We start from the raw sequence: 24474 nt of genomic DNA on the forward strand, positions 1-24474 counted from the left end.
TCCACCTCAGGTGAAACCATCCATAATATTCAGCAGAAGATTGGGACATTCCACTGAGGGGAACTGCAGGGATGACCAACTCTTGTCATGGACTTTATTTTGTTTCTTTAAAGGAAATTATTTAGTTTAGATTTGGAAGATTACTGTTGTGTTATTTGAATGTTGTTGGTTTGTCCTTTCCCTGTTTTGTAGTCATAGATTAATGAGTTAAAATGTTTTGGTGTCCAGTTTGGTCTTGCCCTGTCTGTAAAGCTTCCTCAGTGTGTCAGTGGTGTGACTGAGTCTGGTCAGGCTTGTTTAGTTTGGTCCCCTTCGTTTCTTTCATTTAGTAATTTTATCTATTTGGTTTAAATTACTTTTGTTTTTGGAAGGACTATTTTTTGTAACCACAACAAAAACTATTAAACGTCTTGCAAGAAACCCACCTTCCTCTGACTAATTGTAAAACCACCACACTGGGGCTCCATGCAAGCTCTCACTTTGTGGGGTCTCAGTAATCTTAAGAAGGGTGGGGACTCAGTCCAGAAGAGCTTGTCAATGACCTGATAAGAGCTGGGACCACCATTTCCAAGGTTACTGTTGGAAATACACTAAGATGGTTTGAAGTCATGCATGGCATGGAAGGTTCCCATGCTTAAACCAGCACATGTCCAAACCCGTCTAAAGTTTGCCAATGACCATTTGAATCCAGAGGAGTCATGGGAGAAAGCCATGTGGTCAGATGAGAACAAAATATAACTTTTTGGTCTTAATTTCACTCACTGTTTGGAGGAAGAAGAATGATGAGAACACATCCCTACTGTGAAGCATGGGGGTGGTAGCATCATGTCATGGGCATGTATTTCTGCATATGGGACAGGACGACTGCATTGTATTAAGGAGAAAACCTTCTTCCCTCAATTAGAGCATTAATGATGGGTCGTGGCTAGGTCTTCCAACATGACAATGACCCGAGGCACGCAGCCTGGATAACCAAGGAGTGGCTCAGTAAGAGGCATATCATGGTTCTAGCCAATCTCCAGACCTCAACCCAAAAGAAAATCTTTGGAGGGAGCTCAAACTCAGGGATTCTCAGCAACTGCCCAGAAACCTGAATGATTTAGATTCAATCTGGGTGGAAAAGTGGACCAAAATCCCTCCTGCAGTGTGTGCAAACCTGGTGAAAACTACAGGAAATGTTTGACCTGTGGAATTGCAAACAAAAGCTACTGTACCAAATATTATCAATGACTTTCTCAGATGTTTAAATAAGTATTAGCAGCAGCAGCAGACAAATTAATGATTTAAAAAAAAGCATGCATTGATTTCCAGATCTGTTTTACATGGTGCCTCTTACAGTGGACATGCACCTAAGATGAAAATGTTAGACCCTCCATGATTTCTAAGTGGGAGAATTTGCAAAATGACAGGATGTTCAAATACTTATTTGCCTCACTGTAAGTGCTTGTGAGATGCCCATACGATGTCTACACAAAGGTTGAGCTACTCATTGGATGTAGCAGTCACACCTAGATGTGTGTTATGGGGATTTATACCATGATCCGGGTAAATACTTGACTCATACTGGTTTTTGGGTGTGCATTAAAAAGTGATATACCACAGTGATAATCCCACGTCTAAAAAAGCAGTTCCGGTCACATAGCTTAAATGTTCTATATCACTGTGCTGGCTTCTTTTAAATGAACTTTAGGGTCCATCCTGGCTAAGCAGCTCGCGGCTGTGATGTGTGGAGTTCCTCCTCTGGTTTCTTTGTCGTTCTATTTGAACAAAAACAAGTGGTAAGATGTGAACTTTCTCTCTGACCTGATGCTTTATTTAACCAATTGTGACGATCAGCATATATATATCGCCTTCCTTTGCCGCTGCAGTCAAGATCAAAGGTCGGAGCGGGGGAGTGCGTTGTTACGGTTGTTGCACCACCCAAGAATTAATCCGTTTTTTGTGAAAAAGTGATCTAACCGTAAAAAATATCAAGAATAAAGTACTAAAAGCTGGTTGAATATTTCTTTCTTTTGTTAGTGACGATGGTATAAGCGGGTTAATGGCCTTCGAAGTCTGCATTATCAGTTTTGACGCACTTCGCGTCGGATGGTTTCTGCTTCCGCATTGTGCGTTGTTCGTCGGCCATTAATCCTTACATATCAGATCATGTTCATGACCTCAGAACCAAGGAAATATGATGGGCAAAGTTGCCTTACCTAAAATTCTATAAAAAGACAAAACAAAACAAAAAAGTTCTTTAAAACTTTAAAACTTTTCATTAGAAAATAGAGAGGGGGGTTATATTGTTGGTCTATTGGAGATAGAAAATGTTAGGTGATCTGAAAGCACACTTCACACAAAAGACAGAGCAGATAATACACCCTCAGAGAGCCAAAGACCTCAAGTTTACAATGTCTAGTTAAATGCAGTCTTTCAACGCCTCTTTGATCTTAATGATTTGGTAACCTCCAAGCTCAGTAAAAGCTTTCAGGGTTTGCTCATTGATGAAAGTGGGAAAGCAACCTTGACAGATCTTTAGCAGCTCATTAGCAGCAAGCCATTGGGTTCACCTTTACTGCCATCCAAATTCAGTCTGTCGCTTCTCTCCATATTTTTTAGTGACCCGCATGACCTCTTCTGGTTCGTATCTGATGACACAATCTTCATACAAGGGTTGGGGTTACCTAAATAACCTGCCTCTGCAGCTGCTTAGTGTTGAGCTTATACCTCATCTTTTACAATGAATAGATGTAAAAACAACAGCAGCCCTGATGTGGAGTTCCAACTAAATGAGAAACCTAGCTTTCAAATCAACTTGGCTTTTGACCTGTGAAACAAGCTGAGGGGCTGATGGCCAACTAACTAAATGTCTACTGGAAAAGCTTTTGTGTGCAACCTTAATTTCCCCTGGGGAGTCCTCAAAAGAGTCTTGCCAAAAGAGACTTTATGGATATGAACCCGGAACGAGCTGATTGACAGACACTTGTTCAACTTACTCTGCCAAGTACATAATAAAATTTATAGGAAGTCTATACCTGGTAATAATTTATTTATTTATTTTTATTTGACATTTATACAATTGTTAATAGAAAAAGTTGGAAGTAAATATTATTCTCCTAAAATATTGAATTGAAACATTCCATAGATGCAGTCGTTGTTTGTTCTGCAGGCTTGAATCAAAAATTAACTTTTTTTTTAAAGCTTTTCTGCTGCAGCCCCTCAATCAATCCCGGAATTAAACACACCAAGTGCATCCAACTTCACTGCAGTCCGTCTACATGCTGTCTCTGAAATGGAAGTCAGGTCAGAACAATAAAGTCAGTTGCACACAGCCAAAGGCTCACTTTAACTCTCATATACATTTTCATTTGAATCATTTTGCAGTTATTACAACAAGAAGCACCTCCTTCATGTGATGGGGGGCCCACTTAGGTTCACTTCTTCCTCTTTATGGAAGGAATGGTGGGAGACTGCAGATAGCAAAAGACACTTAAGGTAAGTTTTGATTATAAGTTGAATGTTTTTAAGTTTTGCACTGATGTATTTGCTCTGATGTAAAACCTTCTTGGGTTAAAACTGGACACTGTCAGGAATTGAAAAGGAAACACATTTTATAACTGAGTTAACCCTTTTATATCTGGGGCTTTAGTTCCAGTGTTGACATTCTGGGGGCATGAGGGCAATATGTGTGCGGCAATTATGGAGAATGTTGTGGGCCCCTACCTCCCCATTATATACTGAGAAGCTCCTGATTTTCTTGGACTGTTTCTACTCAGATCATATTCCTGACAATGAAAGCTTTTGCTGGGCCTCACTGACCACATATAGTCATTGTGTAGGACATGTGAACTTCTAACGTGTCAGAGACTGGTTCCTCAGACACCCCATTCCTCTAAAGGTGAGTTTTTCAGCTTGGAGGTGGAAGGTCTATACGTTTTAGGCTCAGGATCAAAGAATTCTCATCCAAACAATAGACAATGCTTTTGAAGAGATCAAAGCAGAACAGTACAGTAGTTGGTTGCAGTATGAACGTCACTTCCTCTCTCGTTGCATTGCAAGGAATCCTCCTTGCAATGCAATGCAATGCAATCGGTGTGATGCCAGCGAGAATCTGTGGCCAAACAGACGGCAGAGGGACGAGGCACGAGAAAGTGGAGGGAAACTTTTATTTACAAAAGCATTTCCTGTGCTTTTGAGTTTTACACAATTTATTTGACTGCTCAGGTTATTTGACTTTATTTTCTTTTTGCTGAGACATTTACTGTACAGTAAAGACACAAATAAAAACCACGTACGTCAACAATCTCCTTCCCAGTGTGAGTTCATTATGTGTTCTTTTTCTTTACTAGTTTTGTTTTCAGTTTGATTCACTATATTCTGTGGCTCGGCATGAGGGAAAGGCCTTTTCATGGTGATGGGCCTTAATGACAAAATGTTAAGCATTTCATCTGTAGGTCCGGCAGAACGCTAAAGAGACAATGTATTTTGAGGGCACTGACACTTTGAATGAACCAAGAACTTAATTGTGGAGCAAAGATGAACTTCTGTTGCTGATCCACACTGTTGTGCTGCATGACCATTTTGAGAAATGACCAAATAGTTTTGTAGAATATTCTTTCTGATAAAATAAATTAGCCAAAGTGATTGAGAATGAATGTGTCATTTTAGTGGCCCTGTCTGTTTGAATGAGACAGAGATTTGGGAAAGAGACGAGATTTTGTTTCTGATCCAGAGTGTTTTTCTGAACCATATAGACTGTTTTGGTAAAAACTCAGAGAGCTTTGAGAATGCAATTTCTGTTTCTAGAAATGAGCCAAAGCAATAGACAAAAAAACTGTGATATAAAGATCTATCTGTAATTTCCTTAAAAAATAACTATGAAAACCTTGGCGCATGTAATTTTTCCTTATTTGAGTCCAGTGAGTGGATCTTCAACGCAGTAACTAAAGTTGAGCCTTAGTCACAACTGCCCTCATTGGTGGATCTGAGCTATCTGCAGGTAAAAATAGGAAAACCTGTGCAGGTTGCCTGCAGAAAATAGGAAGGTCTTAGACCACTCAGTGAGGTTGTAGGCGAAAATGTTCCTACACATCTTTTTTCTACAACCATGCTGAGGGCAACACTTTTACACAACACATACATGTCAGGGTAAGTAAGTGTGGAGCTGGTAAAATGCTGTACAAATTTTCATCTTTTCAACCCTTCCAAATCCTGTGTACTGTGTGGGTCAACCCCACTAAGGCTTTAGTTACTTGGCTTAACTTTATCAATAAGGAAAATTAAGACAATTACATTCAAAAATGACTTTTCCAGACAATATAAACGTTTTATTTCATATGAGACTTAAGTGTGCTATCCTAGGCACTTTAACATTGGGAGTTGGGTCATCTAGACCCACTAGACAGTGCTCTGAACCTTTTTTCTTCAATGATTTGTGATCTTCACTGGTGTCCATGGATTACATGAAATCTTTCCACCTTTATCCACCTTTGTCATGGTAGGGAGAACACGTCAATGGAAGGGTGGGGTCATCTAAGATAGCACAAGGGTTACCGAAGGGAATATATTAATGTAATTGAGCTTTCCTGTACTTTCTGTTTTTCCAGAAACTCTAGATTGTTCAGAAAACAATTGCAGCATTTGGCATTGTGCTATCAAACTGGCACTGAGGCCATTATGAGAAATTCAAAGAACTGTAATGTGATCAACAGCCAATCCAAAGTACAGAACACATTTAACATGTGTCTTTGTATGAAGCTCATGTTTTTATTGAAATGTCCTTTTGCTAAGTTTCTCCGTTCCAAAAAGTCTTTTAATGTCTTGTAGACAGCTGTGCTGCACCTTCTCATTGTTTGGTGTGGGTATAAAACAGTGAACAGCTGACGAAGGGAGGTCTTTTTTAAACGAAGAAACAAAAACAAAAAAATCAAAAAAAAATTAAAAATATACATGTACAAACTTTTTTCAAATTTTTCACTACTGTATTACTTTTAAAGGACTAACATATAAATTACAACAGTTTTACATAACATTGAAACATAATCTTGAAATTTTGTTTTACATACATGCACTGTGAACCAGAAAAAAACAAAATCACAATACAACAGACAAGCAATTGCTATATGAAGTTGTGTGTGTGTTTGTACATATACACAGCACAAGAGTGACCAGTCATCACACTGTGCTTTGTGTAAATTCATTTTGCACATTTCGCACAGGTCATGCTTGTCTTGACCTGGATCCTGTCTCCGGCTCAACTCGCGCCCCCGGCTGTCCCCCCAACTCCATTTGGATGAAGCTCATCTGCTGGACTTTAAACATGTAGTTGTAGAGTTAGATAAGTTAATTCTTCTCTATGAGTTCTGGTATCCGTCCTGGGGGAGGATCCCTCCTTCATGTGGGCTTCAATGAGGTTTCTTTGTTTTTTCGGGAATCTATTTTTTTTTTAGGAGTTTTTCCTTACCGTGAAGGGGGGGTCTAAGGGAATGGATGACTGTTTAGTTTAGTCCATTTAGTTAGTTCAATTTAATATTTTCCCATTGAATTCTATGTATTCGTGATCCTTTTGATTTTATGTTTTACTTTTTCAATTACCGATATGTAGCCCATCGAGACGACTGTTGTTGTGGATTTGGGCTATACAAATAAAATGGAATTGAATTGAATTAGATTGGATGAATTGACATAATCACATGAGTCACTGCCATCCTAGTGGGCCCTGGAACTGTCTTTATTGAGTTTTCTGCAGACAGGTTTGTCTGACGCATATTTGGGGATGAAGACCAATGTATTTCACCATTCTTTGACATGACTGTCTTGCTTGGAAGAACAGGAATAACTATTCCCTCATCTGGTTCAAAATCAGAATCATTAGAATCAGAATTTAGCTCAAGATAGTCTTCTTCTGATCATGATCAGTGATGACTTCCAGAGCCTCCTGGACTGTCATCGTTCTGCTTCTGCTGCTCATTTTCTAAAGGTCTGCCTGTGTAATGTTGGAAGGACTCCCATGCAGAGAATCTTTTATATGTTTTGCCCCTCCCCTGTTGAGTGTCCACTGAATGTGGGTTGAGTTTTCCCGCGAGAACATAAATGGTTCCTGTCAAAAGTCATAACACCTAGGCACCTGTGTGTGTGTGTGTGTGTGTGTCTATGTGTGTGATTGGGGTGAACTATGTCTCACAGCTGCAAATAAAGGAATACTAATAATAATAAGACATCCTTGTACCTCCAGTTTGACTGCTGGGTCAAATTGACCCGAACACTATCTATGTGACATAAACATCCAGGGGGGGGGGGGGGGGGGGGGGTTGCAAATATGTGAGATGAACCAACTTCACAATATATGTTGATTATGCTAATTAAGGTAAGCAGAAGAAGTTTCATGCGGAAAAAATACTTTTAACTATTTTTCCTAGATGTTCAAATTTTAAAACGAGTCAATTTGACCCACAACAGAACAGGAGGCTTAAGAAAAATGAGCGAATTATCTAATAATTGAACCACTACCTGTTAGAGGTAAAGAACACCATTTTACTAAGTTTTGATAGAATAATTATTAATGGAGTTAGTAATGAAATATTCAAACTGCTTGTTAGGATTTTTTTGAGTTTCAGACATCTTTTAATTAATAAAATATGCCCCGGGTCAAATTGACCCAGGAACATCATCTCTGTTCCTCACAAATGAACATCACAGGAGGGTTAAGGGAAAGAAAAGCACAACTACCCGATGCCTGCACTTTTCACAAAACAGATGTTACTTTGCGTTGCTAATTGGAAATGTCCTTATGACCTACTGTAAATATTGGAGACATATGTTACAAGTGAAGATTAATAAAAGTTGAAATTAAAACTATGCTTAACTTTCCTCTTGTGTTTGCTTTCTTTTTCAATGCCTTTCAGTAACGGGTCAGTTTTGACCCATATCTCTAACCAGCTATAAAATACACTAAATCCATTATTTATCAGCCCCTTTATTTCATCTTTTGAGTATTTAGTTAAACTCCTCATCCATGAAAATTATTAGTTTCAATGTTTTTCGTCTGGGTATGCTGAAAAAGAGCCTTAGCAAGGATATCAACAACCCATAAACAATTAATTTATTGAGATAAAGGTACTTCTATTTGGAACTTCTATGCTTTGTAAAAGTAAAAATGGGTGCTGCTGACCCTAACATAAGAGGAAGGTTAAAACCTGCCCCACCTGGTATTTCTTTACTGTGTTGAAGATTGGTGAATGCCCTTTCTGAGGTCAGCATGAGTGATGGAAACATGAGTGAGTAAAGGAGAAACAAAAGGCAATTTGTCCGTGTTTTTATAAGCATCTTTAGCTTGTGGTCAAGCTCTACCTAGTCGGTCTTTTGTTACTTTTGGTGTACAACCCCTTTATTATTAATACCTTATTGTTCTTTTTTTAGGCACAGACAAAAACAAGTCTGACAGGCTTGGAGCCAATCATATTACTTATTCATTTTGTGCGTATGTGTCCTGGTTTTACTGTGCTTTACAGGTCAGGTTGTAGACTGAGGGACCAGACCCAAAGCACAGCCTTGCTTCAAATGCCAGGTCTATTACAGTGCAGCTCCAAAACGGATAAGTAGAACAAATTGCCTCTCATCCAAAGTAATGGTTCATAATTATTTGCTCAGATAAGAGTGGGCCTGGGTACAGAAAAGGGAATAGATAGCTTTTCTGCTTGTGAGACAAGTAGACCATTGATCTATCCAGATGCAATCTCCGTGAGAAGAGGTGAACACCCCTATATGCAGTTACAAGTTTTCTTCTAGATACGTTTAAAATCAAACTTTGACAAACTTTATGTGAAATTTTTGTTTATATATTTTTATCATTCTGCTCTTTGGTGAGTGCACAATGGTGTCTGTTCCAATGAAGTACCAACGAAGCTTTTCCCTGAATGAAAGCCGACATTTCTACGTGTTGATTCTGCTTTTTTGTCGCAAATCTTATCTCTTTTTTTGTTCCTTTTTATTTTTTTACAGTTGGAGACACAACAATGACTAAACTCAGCTTTATGCAGAAAATCCTAATACAGTGCTAGAGAAAAAAAAAAAACACCCTAAAAAATTAGCTCATTATGTCTTTACCAAAATAACAGCAAAATCTGGAACATTTTTCAGAAGCAAAGAGACAGATGGATAAAGATTAAAAATTAAAATTACAGTTAAACGCATGAAGTCAATATGAAACAATACAGCACAGATGATCATCTGACCACAGAAGAACAACAGTACAACCAGAACAAACAAAAAGAACTTTAAATAATCATTAATCCTCCAAGGTCAGGGGTCTGAAACCTTCAAGACTCAAAGACTTAAGTTTTCAATGACAACAGCTCAACAGGAGCCAAAAAGTCTCCCTTCCCCCTTTGGACAGAGAAAACACAGACTTGTTTTTATGTCATTATTACTGTTTAGGATAAATATAAAGAAGATATTGTTTTTTTGCATAAATAAAACAGAAACATAAAGAAATATTAGCTGTTTTTCAAAAATGAAATAGTTTAAAACTTTTGACAGATGGACAGACTATTTGTGGTTGATCTCAGCCAGAAGTTTGTAAATCGAAGTTCTGGCTGAGATCAGAGTTAATCATGTGACTCTTACCAAATGTTTTGGACCATAACTTTGATTTGATTTGAAATGGTTTATTTCAAGCAGTCAAGCAAGAATAATACAAAATAACAATACAATCATCAGTTATACATTTGTACAAAAACATATCAAACTTAGGATAATTACACATGAAATTTAATATTGATGGAAATGGATTGGAAGGAAGCAAAATTATATAATCCCACCCGTTATACCATAACCATTTTATTACAGGATTTATCATTTTCCGGTTCAGAACTTTTATCGGACCGAATTAAGAATCCTTAGGTATCAATAAAGCACATGACAAAAGATGAATTACTTATTTATTATTTAAAAATAGACATAACTATTTTAGAAATCAACATAGCAAATGTGGTTCAGTTATCTAAAATATATGCATATCATATTCATTAGAAAAACCAGATGCATGATTAAAAAATAATACAATATCAGAAAAATAGACATAAAACTGTTTCAAAAATCTTCAAAGCAAAAATTGATCGAACATCATAAGTTAAAAATACGTGCAAATTAAGTTTCATTAGAAAAAATCATGAATTAACTTTTGGAGCAAGTGAAGTAATGTAATTAGAAATCATTCATTTAAACTTTCTTCAATAATTGATTAAGCATTTTATTTTTTTATTTTCTTATTATAAGGTAGTACTGTGAAGTGAAATAAAATAAAACAAGACTATAAATAGGGTCCATATTCTGTCGAATGACCAAGGTTGGTTTTCCGTCTTCTGCTGTTAATCCGTTCTTCTGGGTTTAAACAGTTAATAGTTCTCTTCCATGTTATGTCTGCAGACATTAGATTAAGGTCCATATCCTTCTTCAGCTGTTATCAGCGGCGCTGAAAGTTGAGGTCAAGTTGTCTGCAGGTCAGAACTCTCTGCTAAAAATCAGGGTCACTTCAGACTTTTGGAGAAAGTGATGAATCTAGGCGTCATATTTCTTGAAATTATTTGGTTCTTTGATTTATTATTGCATGTTGGTTCAGATGACCGTGATCAAACACTTCTCAAAATCCTTCATGGTGTAAAATTAAAAGCATTAATTTTTTTTTTCGAAATAAAAAGTCCGTCTTATAAACCTGTGCACCTTGGGTATAAATTCTGGCTGTGTTTTCTGACCTAAAGTTGTTTTACTGTGCTACAAAACCTTTCTAAATGTTTTAGTCCGACTTTGTTAAATTGCAAAGCTGCACCACTTGATGGATTGTTGGAGCATCATGGGTTTTCAGACTGTTTCTGAATGAGTTGAATAAAAGTTCGACATATCTGTTTTGCTTGATTTTGCTTGGAGCCAGAGAAATATGTTACTCCTTAAAATTAAAAGCATTTTAGTTTTTCTTCAACCAGAGAGCCACAATGGAGGGATCAAAGAGCCAAATGTGGCTCCAGAGCTTCAGGTTGTAGACCCCTCATCTAGGTCCTCCTGATTTTAATAAATAATTTTAGAGGAAATAATATAAAACACAAAGAAGAAATACAAATTTATCTATGATGCCGCTGATAATGTGATGACTTCTGTGTCTCATAAATGGATAGATGAGTGTGGCCTGGTGTGTAGCGTGCAAATGAAATCCAGAAAAATGAATTGTAAAGATCCTACTGGACCAGTACAAGCTGAAAGTCTGTGCAGGAAAGTGAAAGGAGATGCCAGGTAGGAACAGTCTGTAGGGAGACAAAGAACTGGATTTTTGCAGTTTCAGGTTTTACAAACATTAAGTTTCTTCTGCACCCTAATGAAGATCCCTTAACACCATTATTTCAATAAAACTGAGCTTTTATTTTCCATAACTGTGGATGTGATTTCACACCACACACTTTTGATTTTTATACATGTTTGTTCATAATTTTTGCATTCTAATAGCGTCAAATCTAAACTGAAATCAAGCAGGTATTGTTGTTTTTTGTTGTATTTTGTTGTTCAAGCAAGTGGATGGAGCAAAAACATTGGGGAAAGAGACCTATACACAGCATTTGCTTAACTTTAGCAAAAGTGGGTTGAGAGTATTATCTTCTGTAAGCCAGTGCCAATGTCGTTTCACATTTTGGCTGTTTATCCAGAGTCCTATGATGATCATCAGAAAAAAATTAAATAAAACTTCAGCTGACACCCTGGCTTTTCAGATGACAGACAGCCTCAGGGTCACTCTATTACAAACAAACAAATCAACTGCTCCAGCAAACGGCGTCCTGCTAGATATCTCCTTCTGCCAGTCAACCCCTAAGCTCCAACTCATGCTTTCCTATTTTGTGTGTGACAGCAAGGAATCAATGCATAATCATATTCACACCGTCTTTGGCTGCAGGCACCCGGGGCACATATTCACAGATCTATTTTTGTCTTTCTTCGGACTCCACAGGGCCTTAATTGACAATCTGCATTAGAGGTGACTCGTTTTGAATCAATAGGTGTGTTTAGCTACGTTCAGACCAATCTCAGAAACACGTTCAAGTGGCCTATTCCAGTGAAAAGTCTATGTAAATGCGGGTTTCAAGATTCCGTGTTCAAAACTCCTGCATTCCCCCAAAGCTTCTCCAATAGCTATGCAAGTTTCTACAACCGTTTTTGGGCTATGCAACAAAATGCACTAAGATTTAGGGGTGTGTATTGGCAAGAGTTTGGCGATACGATAAGTATCCCGATACGTGCCCCACGATACAATATGTATCCCAATATACCCTTGTGCTATCCTAGGCACTTTAACATTGGGAGTGGGGTCATCTAGACCCACTAGACAGTGCTCTGAACCTGTTTTCTTCAATGATTTGTGATCTTCACTGGTGTCCATGGATTACATGAAATCTTTCCACCTTTATCCACCTTTGTCATGGTAGGGAGAACACCTCAATGGAAGGGGGGGGTCATCTAAGATAGCACAAGGGTTAACAAAATATGACTTAGAAAAAACTCTACCTGAATTTTAATACGTTTTCCATTGTAATACAATTGTCAAATTCAGTGTATTTGATGATCACAATGTTAAGCACTGCAACTGTATCTCATATATATGTTGCTTTTACCCAGTCAAATTCATAGTGCTTTTATTTTGGTAACTTACAATATAGAAAGGGAACAGTCAAAATTGTCTGATTTCCACCAAAAAATATATTTCAGTGCAAGAAAATGTTTTTTTAATGAATGTGCCTTAACCAACAAGGTTCTAAAAGTATGATTGAGGAAATAAAGTGCAGTTTATTTTCAACATTGCTTAATGTAGCTATTTCAATACTTTAAAACAGTTCAGGAGCCTGAATGGTACTTCAAAAACAAAGGGGGAAAAACAAAACAAAACAAAAAAACACTAATTCTTTCCAGAAACAATAAAATGTGATGATGAGGCAGCATGACAGGGTAAAGAAGGAAAGCACATTAATGTGTCAAAGTTGCTTTGCTTACATCATATTCTGCTCTTTTAGACACGCGGAAGTAAACTAGTAACGGTCATCGCCACGACGTTGGCCTTTTTTCAGAGCGTTGTACACATCTCTCTGAACCATCGGAACGCTAAACTAGAATCTATTGCTTGGAGGTTCTGCAGACCTTAGCCCCACTTTAACGATAACATTTTGGTTTGGTTCCCAAGTAAAAACTAAATAGTTTATGTCTCATGACAATGAAAAAAGCTGCTTCTAGCTGTTGTTTTGTGTGGTGTAGAGCTGCTCAAAGAGGCTATGTGTGCTCTGGTGCCAACTAGCTGTCGGGGGTTGAAATGGAAAACAAGAGTCAAAAACTGAAGGACGCTCAGGAATAATTAAATAAATATCATCCTGAAAGCATTTTGAATCGATGCAAGTTTTGCCAAATGAACTATCAAGATGTATTGCCGAATTGATTTTTTCTAACACCCCTACTGCCATTGACCAAACGTTGAAAGTTGATCAACCAGGGACTGGGATTTGGTAAGTGACGTATCAATGGTGTAACTTTGAAACCACGCAAGTGCCAACCATGTGAAAAGTAACCATGGAGAAGTAATTATTACTTGTGGTTTGTGTTTGGCAGGAATTATATGACACCAAGTCTTTCTTGGACTAGGTCTGTGGAAGAAAAAGTCTGGAGCAAGATTTGCAACGCTTCCACATTTTGCAGATATGCACTGGTAAAGAGTAGAAGAAGAAGCCCCTTCAGTGTAAACACCATGGGGCTAATGCACATTTAGCACGTTTAGGAACACACTTAACACGCATTCTTGAACAGGCGTGTGTAGCTTAAAGTCCCACTCAGATCATCTTTTGATCTATTTTAAAAGTGTTCCCAGTGGTCTTTTAATTATGGTGATGCTGTTTTTAGCCAAAATGTAAAAAAAAATTTTTTAGGACATAGTGGCAGGAGTTCATTACAAATTCACGTTTTACTTGTGGGGGAGACTGTTGGCGCAAAGTGAGCTTATTTTCATTTCCCATCATCCCTTTGTTTGCACTCTCTCCCACTAACGTACAGCCCCTCACAACCCCATCGGAAAATTAGCAATGCAACCAAATCATATTTTTCTTCATATATATCCGTCATCATTAAAAAGAAAAAAATCTTCAAGAGCTTGTTAAAAAAATCAAAAACACAATTTTCATTGGAGTGCTCAGTGGGTCTTTAACAGAAGCCTTTCTTCTGTCCACCTGTCCACTGTTGCTACATTATATTTCCATTAGCTGTCAATGTGTCAAACTAGTGCATGATTAGTGCTACTTTTTGTCATCAAGTGTCAGACTTAGTTCTGATTGCCAAGGAAAAAGCTTTCTTCACCACTATTTATTTTTAATGCATACCGATATATTATTGCTGCTCACTGCACTACCATCGGAAAGCGGCGGCGGGGGATGGGGGGCATGGTGCACAGCGTCCTGCAATCACACGCTAGGGGCACAGGAGCACACGATCTACAGGACTACAGAATATGATAACCTTCAGTAACAGCAAGATCCAGTAATATGGCTACACTCCAGTCTTTACATTGTAAACAGCATTAATTATTCATGTGCAGGCATCACTGTGTGCAGCAAAGCCATATCAGCACCGAGCAGCGATAAGCGTTTGTTTATGCATGCTGCAGTTGTACTTGATCTAAGGAACCTTTGCCAATTGTCAGCTTGCATCTCGCATCAACTTAAAGCTAACTACCAGCATCTGGGATAAGAGAAACAAAGCCCATTTACAAGCTTCAAACTGGAACATCTTTATTGTATGGATTGAAAAAAAACTGTTCCAGCAATTTGTACAGATCACAGCCATTAAGTATTCTTCCCTATTTCCATCCCTTTTAGAGCTCACCACTAAAACATGTGAAGACAGCAGCTCGCCCGGCTTAGTCACTTAAAATGCACCGACTACACTATGGCAAGACTTCAGCATCTTTATGCAAATACATTTCCTTTGTAGTCTGGATTTCCTTCTTTCAATAACCTTCTTTTCTTGCTTTTTATTTCATTGAGGGAGCACATAGGATGATGTTTAACTAAAGTACCAAAATCAAGGTCAAGGCTTTAAAACAGCACAGTCTCTCTCATTTAGGAGTCATGCAATAACACACACGTCCTTTATTGTCAAAGTTTTTGCTATCAATAAATAAATAAACTCTTTTTGAGTCTCCAGAAAACCCCAGTTTGTCAGTTGCTGTCATGACCAAATGTATTTATGGAAGTTATTTTTCTCCTGTTTTTCGTAGTATTGTTTAATTAATTCTCAAGTGACGATTCAGTTTGCTCATCATGCAGTTTAGAAAAGCGTTTTGCAATTAAGAATTCAATATCAAATCAAATCAGTCTTTATTTCTGTAGAAATTGTCATATAGAACATAATACAAAATGCTCTAAACCAGACACAAACATAATATAAAAGCGAACACAACGATAAAACAATAAAAATGCAGCACCCACCCCCTCCCCCGACCAACACAGAACCCCTAATCCCATTTAAGAATTAATGAATAAATACAATATAAATAAATAACATTAAAAATAGTAAAATTAGCTCAAATCCAGGTTTAAAGGATGGGTCTTGAGCCGTTTCTTAAAAGCATCAATGCTCTCTGTAGTTATCAGGTCCTCCGTCAGACCATTTCATAAACAAGGGCTATAGTGCTGAAAAGATGCCTCTAGTAATTTTATCATGGCAACACCAAACCACTCATCAATCATCATGATACAGCAAGTTACACATAATTTTTTTTACTTTAGATATACCAAGTTAAGTAATGCTGCTTTGTTGTCCTGAGAAGCTGTGTAAAATCATCAGAAGTTCACAACCATCACAAAGCCCTCTCCTCTGCCGCTAACACAAAGATTCACTGCTGCTAGCATGAATGTGTCTGTTAGCAGCCGGACACACGGAGAAAGCACTGACGTCATGGAAATGCTAAGTGGAATTGAATTATGCGACAATGTCGCAGGGTGGATGTTAAAATGAAAATGCAATCCCCTCTTTGCATTTTCATTTTAATTATGACACAGAATAAGCGGTTTTTAAGTATAAAATGCAAAAGCATTTTAAAGTATTGATTTTTCATTTTAATTTTGAGTCGTTTGATGCAGTTACATTTTGAAAATAAAAAAGCATTTAATTGTCAAATTAGACATTTCTAAATGAATTTTGCTACACATTTACCAGAGAACCTTTTGAAAATGAAATGTCAAATACCATTTTCTTTATCATTTTAATTAAGTGACAGAATAAGCAGTGTTGAAGAAGAAAATGAAAAAGCATTTTGGCAAATTGCTTTTTCATCTTAATTTTGAGTCAAGAAATGCAGCTTCATTTTGAAAATGAAAATGCATTTCTGATTTTGACTTTTATTTTTAATTATGCTACAAAATCGCTTCCATACTGCCTAACCTGCATAGGTAATGCATTCCACAAGCTGGGGTCAGCATCGGCAAATGCTCAATCCCCTCAGAGTTTCCGCCGTGTCCTTAGCACATCCAGGAGTAGCTGGTCAGCTGATCTAATAATAATAATAATAATTGATACTTTATTTATCTCACAATGGGAAATTCTTCTCCGCATTTGACCCATCCCCTGGGGGAGCGGTGAGCTGCAGCTGAACTGCGCTCGGGAGGTGGTAGCGTTAAGGGTCTTGCCCAAGGGAGGTCTTACTGGGACGACGCGGGGAGCTCCAGCCGGCAATGCTTGTTAGGAAGGGGATGAGGCTTTAGTGGTCCTTCACGGGACCCAAGTTCGGGTTGCTGCATGCAGCGGTCCTTCTGTGTTCCACCAGGATCTCCGTGGTCTTTCCCCGAAGACCGGGGAAATCAATGATGAGCCTAAGGCTGGGGGAGTCTGTCCCGCTGTGATCGCTAGGGAAGGAGCCGAAAAATCCACAGCTAGATTTCTGAAGCACTTTGAGAGACACAACACTGGTGGATTTTGAGTCTCATTAGAACTCATTCTGGGCCTTCAAACAATCACTTTTTCATCTTCTGATCTTTGTTTTGAAGTTGAAAATGAAGAAGGTCGTAGGCAGATGGAAGGGTCCCAAGGAGCTGTGTCCTGGAGCGAGCGCTAAGCGAGCTTTGTCACTTAGACTGGGTGAAGGAGAATGAACTTGGACAGGAGAGCGTCCTCATCTCCAGTTCAGCTTTTGAACGCTGGATGTTTTCTTTTAAGGTCGATAATGATTCCAGCAACTTTACCCAGAAATTGTGGGTCCAGATTATTGGTTGCATTTGGTTTTTGTCTTAAATTCTTTCCTGGACCGCTACAGTTCCTCCGTCTGCCATGATAACCTCCCACAATATAAGAAATTCCAATTTAGGCTTAAAATTGAAAAATCAAAAAAAAAAAAAAAAAATCAATTGCATTTTATTGTCATAACATCGAAGAGAACTATTAACTGTTTTGAACCCAGAAGTACGGCTGTTATCAGTAAAAGAAGAAATACCAACCTTGGACAATCGACAGTTATGGACCCTTTTTACTTTTCCCCTACAGCAGGGGTCGGGAACCTATGGCTCGCGAGCCATATATGGCTCTTTTGATGGTCACATGTGGCTCGCAGACAAATCCTTAATTATACTTTTTTTTTTTCATTAGACCAGTCCTTCTCGGGCGCGATGCAATGCCAGAGGCGCGCAGTAGTAGCGGTGCTTGGAGAAAAAACTATCAGTTTACTGTTATCTATTATTTCACAGAGTTTGTACCACCCGGAAACCTTTGAATTGCCTCCCTGAGGAAGAGCACGCAGTTTTGGGGACGGGATGTGTGAGGAAGAAAGCAGAGGGGGTGGGGGGTGGGACCGGCAGCAGGTGAATCGCGCAGAGATGGTAAAAACGTAAACCTGCTGCCCGTCACTCCTGCAGCGTGGGTGTGTGTGTTTGGTTCCATGTCTGTCTCACATCTAAAGAACATTCAGACCTACAATCACGTTTAAAGTCTCAACGCCTGCATGAAGCAGAAACTCACCACGGATCAACCAGACTAGACCATCAGCAAAACCACCACGAGAAATACTCATCATTTATTAGCAACAGTATAACAATGTTATTAAAAAGAATCCACCGACTTATTGGACTTTAAAAATGTTGAAATTACATCAAATGCACACATTCATTTGTATACTTAGTTTTAAACATATTGTCGCGGACTGAGTTTAACTTGGCTGTTGGGCCGCGTTAAAAGTTCTGGAGTTCTTTTTTTTTTTTTTTTTTTTTTTTCTTTTCTTTCTCCCACTTATTCTACACCTCTCATGTCTCTTCACAGTGCCAGACTAGAGTCAAGCTCAACAGGGTCTTCTTTCCCCGCTGATTCTGCCAAGCCCGTTCCCTTGGCTGTGGTTTCGCTAGATAGGAGGTAGGGACAGTGGGAATCTCGTTCATCCATTCATGCGCGTCACTAATTAGATGACGAGGCATTTGGCTACCTTAAGCACCCTACCCGCCAATTTTAACCGCACCTTAGACATTTAGGGCCCCTTGGTGGGGAGGGTGAGGGGACGTCACTGTGAGTAATCAGGAGACGTCCCCTTAGTGCCCTACCCGCCAATTTTAACCGCACCCCCCTTAGTACACACACCCCTCCCCCCTCAATATATACATCCCAACATAAACACACACACATGCACACACACACTCTCTCAAACACACATACACGCACACACATTTTGCAAGGAAGGTGGGACCTAGGACCATCTGTCCCCTGCCTCTTCCCTGGTGGGGGGTACGGGCCCCTTTGCAACGGCGGCTGTGTCCCCGGGGTGCCGGCTTCCTGGGCCCGGCGGTGCTCTCTCCGCGCGGTGGGGGGGTTCACATTACATCTGAGCCGGGGGTGTTCGTGTCCCTGGGGGGTGGGTTCTGGTCCTTGCTCCTGAGCGCTGGGCCCCGCCAAATTTCCAACTGTGGCCGAGCCTGGTCGGGCCATATTTACAACACCCCTTGTGGGCCCTCTTTTTTCCCCGGGGTTCCCCCCTTCTGGGCGGGGGCGGCGGGCCCCTGCCTCGCTCCTCCCTGGACCAACCGTGGGCCGGGCGGATGGCTGCCTGGAGTGCGGAGTGGCTCTCCCTTGGGGGGTCCTGGCTCGTACCTGGGGTTGGGGCGGGGGGATGCCCGGAACTCCTGGGTGGTGGTGGGGTGCTCGTCTGGGGCTGTGGGCGTCCTTCTCCGGTGGGGCCCTGCGTTGGGTTCTCCCGGCGCGGCGGGGGGGCTGCTCTCCTGGTTGGGCTGGGGCGGCGCCCTCTTTCCCTCCGTGCCTCCCTGCTCTCTGGCTCTGGGGGCCTTGCGGCGGCCCTGCTGGCCCTGGCCTGGGTGGCGGGCTTGGTCGCCCGGGCGGCGGTTGTTCCCTGCCGGTTCCCGTGTGGCGTTGGGGGGATTCCGGCTGCCGCTGCTGGTGCGGTGGGGGTCTTGGGGTGGGGATGGCTGGGCACTCTCCCTCCTTCTTTTCACGTTCCACCATCCATTTTAGAAGAACACTCACCTGAGCACAGGTGTTAGCTCAACAGACTGAATGGCGTTGGGGGGATTCCGGCTGCCGCTGCTGGTGCGGTGGGGGTCTTGGGGTGGGGATGGCTGGGCACTCTCCCTCCTTCTTTTCACGTTCCACCATCCATTTTAGAAGAACACTCACCTGAGCACAGGTGTTAGCTCAACAGACTGAATGACTGAAATATTTCACACTAGTTGGTTTTAAGGCATAAGTATGCGTGTGAACACTATTTGTTTTGTGTACATGTCGACAGGTGGACATTTTTGCAACTAACAGGTGTGTTTATAACATTTGAGTGTGTGTGTGGACAGGCTCCGCCCTTTTTTTTGTTTTTTTTTACATTTGAACCTTACCATAATGATAAACAACCAGTAAACCTGTCTGCTTTATGCTGCTTCATGGTCTTACCCCCCTTCCCCTCCTATTATCACCCCCTACCCCCCCTCTCTCTAACGTCCCTCTCTCTTCTTCCCCTCTTTCCTTTTCCGTCCGGTCCAACACCAAAGATTTTCAGACATTTTTGAAATTAATAAAGTTTGGCCTCAATTACAAAAGGGGTTTATTCAGACATACCTTTGGTTTTTCTGAAGATTAATAACCCCTCTTGTTAAAGTAAAATATGTCCAACCCAAGAGGCCCTCAGCTCTCATCTGTCTGCCTAGCTGTTGGACAGGACAAGTTAGAGAAAAAAAAAAAAAAAAAAAAAAAAAAAAGTTCTGGAGTTCATGGAACGCATCGTTCAAGCAGAGATCTGATTGGCCCTCAGTTCTGTCGCTCAGCCTGTTGTTAGGGAGTTTGGACCAATGGGGTTCAGCCATGGGCCGAATAAGGAAATGGGAGGGCTGGAGCAGGACGGGGGAATATAAAGTTGGGAGAAGCTCTCTCGTCCCGGCGGGAGAGTTTCAGGAGTTGCTGAATTGATTGTACGGCGTTTGTTACGGTCTACAGTAACCAGAATAAAGAACCCTAAAAGAGGTTAAGTCTCCGTGCCTTAGTGTGGGAAAGGGACACTACATTATTGTATGGCTCTTTCGAAATTACATTTAAAAATATGTGGCGTTTATGGCTCTCCTGGCCAAAAAGGTTCCCGACCCCTGCCCTACAGCATTTCTTTATTATATATATAAAAAAAAATATTAAAAAAAGTAAAACAAATGATTATTCACGTATTGAAAATTGTTAAATTGATTGACTTTTAATGATATTACTTCACTTTCTCCAAAAATTGATAAATTGATTCAAAAATCTTTCCTAATGTAGCATAATTTTGCACATGTTTTTAACTTTTGATACTTGATGAAATTTTTGCTATCAAAATTCCTGAAACAGTGTTGTCTGCTTTACTGATATAGTATTATGTTTTATTCATATGAGTGGCTTTTATAAGTAACATAATCTGCATATAGTTCAGATGACTGATCTGCATTTGCCATGTTGATTTCTAAAATAGTTATTTTTGACGTAATACTTAAGTAATTGTGGAAGTTGGATCAGCATCAGGCAGTAATTGTGCTTTATCGATATCTTATGATTTTTAATTCTGTCTGAATTAAACTGGGAACCGGATATTGATAAATCATGTAATAAAATGGTTACAGTATAATCGGGGTGGGATTATATAAATTCGCTTCCTCCCACTCCCTTTCAAGCAATATTTATTAATATGTCTAATTATCCTAAGTTTGATTAGTTACCGTATGAATGTATAACTGATGTTTATATTGCTGTTGTGTATTATTTCTACTTAATTGCTTGAAATAAACCATTTCAAATCAAATCAAAATTATTATTTTTTTTTAGTACCATAATTCAAATGATAAGGCATTTGCAATTTTTATACAGTGTTAAATTTGGCTATGCGTTTTGAATTTTCTTTTTTTATTCCACCGTTCCTCTAAAAAGCTCTGTTTTTTCATCAGAAAATTAGGATCACAAATAGGATCCAGCGAATGCATCGCTGCTTAAAATAAGGCTCTGGATTTATTTCAGTGTTAGGAAAAACTATTAGAGGATATTTAAACAAATCACTCCAGAGAGTTTTGCTCAGGTTTTCACTGGATGATCACTACGATTTTGCATATTTGAATGTTAACTTGAGTTAGCTGCTTGACATAGCCAGTGAAGAGGACAACAATTATTTTACAATAAGAAGAAGAAAGGAGATCTTGTCAGTAATAGTATTCATCACAATATACTGATTGTCCTTTAGACAGTAGAGGTCAAGCAACTTAATAACAGTGTTGCAGTGAGGACAAATACCAGCTGTTCATGTTTTGGTCGCAGTTCTTTCTATGTGTGTGCTCATATGCAATGAAAATTTGAAATGTGATTAATACAACATGGCAATTGAGATAGTTTAGTTTATTTTTTTTTTCATTTTCTGAACCAAACTGTTGAAATGAAATAACGTAATTAAGCATTTAATCAGTTTGTGCCATCCTCTCCTGTAGAAGGAGAAGGCCTTTTTTTTTTTTGCTAAATTACAGGCTGATTATCAAAAGGTCTGTATTGAGTGTCGACATCTAGCTGCCCCTGGAAGTCCGCAATTTTCATCACTAAAATAATATGGCCGAGCTGTGTTTCTAGGTCAGGGTGGTTTTGGTACCTCATTTGCAAAACTATTGCGGCTGTTTTTAAATAGACAAATAGCGTATACTTATACAACTTAAAAGGAGACTTTTTTTTTTTTTTAAGTTAAACACCCAACTAATTATGTGTAACCGGATCCCTTCTGTGTTGTGTTTTAGGGAGTCAAAAGATGTCGGGACACAGCAGCACCCTTGGAGACCACCTCAGTTTATTGTGGATCTGACAATTTTCCAAAAAGAAGATAGACCACCGTGTTAGCATCCTGTCTTAGCTCCTACATAAGGGTGAGTACATATATTGTACATATGCAGCCAACAATAAAGCTCAATATGGCTAACAAAAAAGCTGCATACAGCTAATTGTAAAACCATATGCAGTTAACAGTTAAGTCGTATGCAGCTAAACAAAAAGGCATATGCAGCTGAGAGTAAAGTTGTATGCAGCTAACAATGAAGTCGTATGCAGCTAACAATGAAGTCATATGCAGCTAACAGTAATGAGGTACGTAGCTAACAACGAAGTTGCATGCAGCTAAGACTAAAGTTGTATGCAGATAACAATAAAGTCGCATGCAGCTAATAAAAATAATCACAGATTGGATTTTTTTCTGCGCCTTTCCTCATGCTTAAAGAACTTACAATGTATTTTCTTTTGAGTGGCAATAGGTCCAGTGGGTGAGCAGGTTGGCCAATGATCGAAGGATCGGCGCCTCAATCCCCACTCCCACTCCCGGCAGTGGTTGATCTGCTCAGCCACTGCTGCCCAATAAAGTCATTAGCAGCTATCAATCAACAGCTAACAGTAAAGTTGTGTGCAGCTAACAAAGCCGTGGTATGCAGTTAAAAGCGATATGTGGTTAGCAGTGGTGCACCAGGATTGTGCAGTACTCATTTAGTTAATGTTGTGGTCTTTGTGTGTGTTCGAGATAGGATTGCCTAAAAGGTAAACATAGCTAAGAAAGTAAAGTACGCGACTTTTGTGCATCCACAACAAGTACAGGAAATTAACAGAGGAGCAAAGGGAGAGGCTTTTGAGTTTTTGTCACTAACAGAGGTTCCACAAACAGAAGAATAGCCTTTGTTTTCTGCCTGTTTTTAGTGCATTATTTCATTCTGCCCTTGAACAGTGTAAGCTACCGAAAAAGGCAAGTGAGAAAAAAGTGAAGTATTACAAAAGGGGTGGGGCTACTCCCAAAATAGACTGAGCACAACGAACGAGCTTCACAGAGACGCAGATATGATCAAGCTCCAAGAATTCCCTTTTATAAATATGAGAGTCTTATAAACACAATATAGGCTATTTAAATGATTAACTATGTTTATGTTGGTAAAATATTACATTTCATTTAAAACATTTTTGTACCATCAGGTGAAATTTATTCTACCATTGGGACAATACAATTGTGGCACGATACATTTAACAGCCTTATGTTTCCACTCCTCTCATTCAACCTGGAGTGCTTTGTTAAAACAGTCAGGATGGGACAAAACTTTATGTAAATGTATATTTAGATGTGCTTCATGTGCAGTTCTATATCCAGTCACCAATTCCAATTTCACAACACACTCCACCCATCTACGCCTAGGACCTGGAGCTCATATCAGACAAAAAAAATCATTTACTGAATAAATAGACCCTGTCTCCTTCCATTTTCACCATCACCACAGGAGATAAGAGAAACTCATCTCTTGAGTTCCAGTACAGAAATAGATAATGTCAGATGATGAGAGTGACATAAAAGCAAGATCAGCGTTTTTCCAAATAAAGATTTAGGAAAAAACTATGATTAAACTCACTTTGGTAAACAGTCTGGGCTGTGAATCGTTTTGGGAAAAATTGCATTAACAAAAAAAGTTTTATAAAAGTTACTAAATGGCCCGTATCAGTAAATAAGGTGTGTCAGCATGAGACCCATTATTTATACAAAAAACTAAACATCATAATTAGAAATATTGATGATTGTGCAAAATAACATAGAGAAGATCACACTGAGCAAGTTTTAAACAAAATGTAATTCTCCCATAATGGGTGAACTCTATACCTTCATTCTTACCTTCCTCCCAACCCTGAGGGCTTCCAGTCATCTTCTCGTTTTTTCCATTCCTTTCCTCCCGCAAGTCCCCCGCTGCCACTATACTCCAGGTGAACTCATGGGGGTCATCTGGTTGGTGGTCACAAGTTCTGCTGTGGCCATGACATCGATGATCCACTACAACAAGAGACAGTTACAGAGTCAGAACTGTACAGCACAAATATTTACAAGACAGTATGGCATTGAGGGAGTCAACACGTAAACTTTAAAAACTGTTTCAATAGTTGATTTTATATCCCTTCATACTACATCTGCCAACAACAATTCTAATACTG

The 24474-nt window shown here is 39.4% G+C and overlaps 1 protein-coding gene across 3 annotated transcripts in view; it reads right to left on the reverse strand.

Annotated features, from left to right (window-relative positions):
- The window catches only part of alk (ALK receptor tyrosine kinase), a 705488-nt gene that overhangs the window by 362238 nt on the left and 318776 nt on the right, over window positions 1–24474 (reverse strand). For 2 of the 3 annotated variants that reach the window (XM_023951461.2, XM_078940523.1), the window contains exon 3: window positions 24149–24316. In XM_023951461.2, the coding sequence (XP_023807229.1) occupies window positions 24149–24316 (168 nt within the window). The remainder of the gene's footprint in view (window positions 1–24148; window positions 24317–24474) is intronic. The other variant, XM_023951462.2, reaches the window with a different exon arrangement.

The sequence above is a fragment of the Oryzias latipes genome, chromosome 22 (assembly GCF_053564925.1).
Source record: "Oryzias latipes strain Hd-rR chromosome 22, Olatipes_Hd-rR_3.1".
NCBI classification, from domain to species: Eukaryota; Metazoa; Chordata; class Actinopteri; order Beloniformes; family Adrianichthyidae; genus Oryzias; species Oryzias latipes.